Source organism: Gopherus flavomarginatus, chromosome 1 (genome assembly GCF_025201925.1).
Source record: "Gopherus flavomarginatus isolate rGopFla2 chromosome 1, rGopFla2.mat.asm, whole genome shotgun sequence".
Lineage (NCBI taxonomy): Eukaryota > Metazoa > Chordata > Testudines > Testudinidae > Gopherus > Gopherus flavomarginatus.
In genome coordinates, this window is record NC_066617.1 from 367,241,621 (window position 1) to 367,243,295 (window position 1,675).

General features: G+C 48.0%; 1 protein-coding gene across 1 annotated transcript; it reads right to left on the reverse strand.

The window, feature by feature from the left end:
• Positions 1–282: 282 nt before the first annotated feature.
• LOC127038993 (olfactory receptor 52I1-like) lies at positions 283–1,227 on the reverse strand. Its single transcript, XM_050932111.1, has one exon. It carries the CDS (start codon positions 1,183–1,185, stop codon positions 283–285), a length of 903 nt encoding a protein of 300 aa, XP_050788068.1. The 5' UTR covers positions 1,186–1,227.
• Between the last annotated feature and the right edge of the window lie 448 nt (positions 1,228–1,675).

Below are 1,675 nucleotides of genomic sequence, written 5' to 3' on the forward strand. Positions count from 1 at the left end.
GGCACAGAAAAGGGTTGTGTGTGGAGTGATGTGCCCAAGTTCACACAGCAGATTAGTGTCAGAGCCAGGAAGAGAGCCTAGTCTTGACACCCAGTCTTGTGCTCTAAGCATTAGACAAAGCTGCCTCTTATTAGGAGCCAGATGCTGCTATGCTCACTCGCATTGCGACGCTCCTTACGTCTCCAGTAGTGCCAGTGATTTCATGGTCACTACTTTGCGTGAGTGAGGTTGGCAGAATCTCCTCCTTGCTGAATAGAGCCGGTGAATGAGTGATCACACTCCTTAGACTGGATCCTTCCTGGGCCCAAATACCTTCTGCACTGCATCCTGCACCTGCTTTGTCCTCATGCTGTAAATGACTGGGTTTAGCATGGGGGGAAGGGTGAGGTAGAGGTCGGCCAGCAGAACCTGAGTCTGGTGAGCCACCTCCTGGCCAAAGCTCTGTGTGTATATGGAGGCCATCCCGGAAACATAATAGAGCAGCATCACACAGAGGTGGGATCCGCAGGTGCCAATGGCCTTGAGGCGCGCTTCCTTCTTGGCAAGCCGCAGGACGGCTCGAAGAATCATCCCATAAGACACAGAGATGAAGACTGTGTCAGTCCCGACTATGAGCGTGGACCCAACCACGCAGTACTGACTGCTGGCTCGGGGATCGGCGCAGGCCAACTTCACCACAGCCATGTGCTCGCAGTACGAATGGGCAATCACGTTGGAGCTACAGTAGGGTAAGCGCTTCATCATCCAGGTGACAGGAGTCATGAAAAGGGCAGCTCTCAGCAGAATGGCCAGGCCTATCTGTGTCACCTTTTGGTGCGTTAAGATGGCCTGGTACCTCAGAGGGTAACAGATGGCGACATATCTGTCAAAGGCCATCGCCAAGAGCACCCCTGATTCTGCAGCTGTGGCGGAATGAACAAAGAACATCTGCGTGAAACAGGCATCGAAAGCAATCTCCACCGAGTTCAGCCAGAATATGCCGAGCATCTTGGGAACAATGGAAGTAGCCATGACTAAATCGATGACCGCAAGCATGCACAGGAAATAGTACATGGGTTCATGGAGGGTCTGATCTAACCTGACAGTAAGCAGAATCATGCTGTTTCCTAGCAGCGCAATGATGTACATTGAACAGAAAGGAATCCCCATCCAGACATGGGAAGCTTCCAGCCCTGGGATGCCCATAAGGCTGAAATATAATGAGCTGGAGTTGGTGTGGTTGGAAGGAGCCAAGTCCATTTTGAAGAAGTGTGTTTTCTGTGAATAAAAAGGGAAAAGACACTTAATTGCTGTTTACATTTCATGAAATGTTTCAAATAGAACTGGTGGGAAAACAAATTTTCCATCCCGACACAAAGTTTGAGATTTTGATTTTGTTTTGGTCCCAAATCAAAATAAAAAGCCAAAATTTTGAATTTTTCTTGTGAAATGAAATTTTAAAAATAAATTCATTGTAGGCCAATCCAAATGTTTCATTTCTATGAATTTGAAATATTACATTTACATTTTTTATCCATAAGAAAATAAGACTGGCCATACTAGGTCAGACCAAAGGTCCATCTAGCCCAGTAACCTGTCTTCCGACAGTGGCCAGGGCCTGGTGCCCCAGAGGGAATGAACAGAACAGGTCATCATCAAGTGATCCACCCCTGTTGCCCATTCCCAGCTTCTGGCA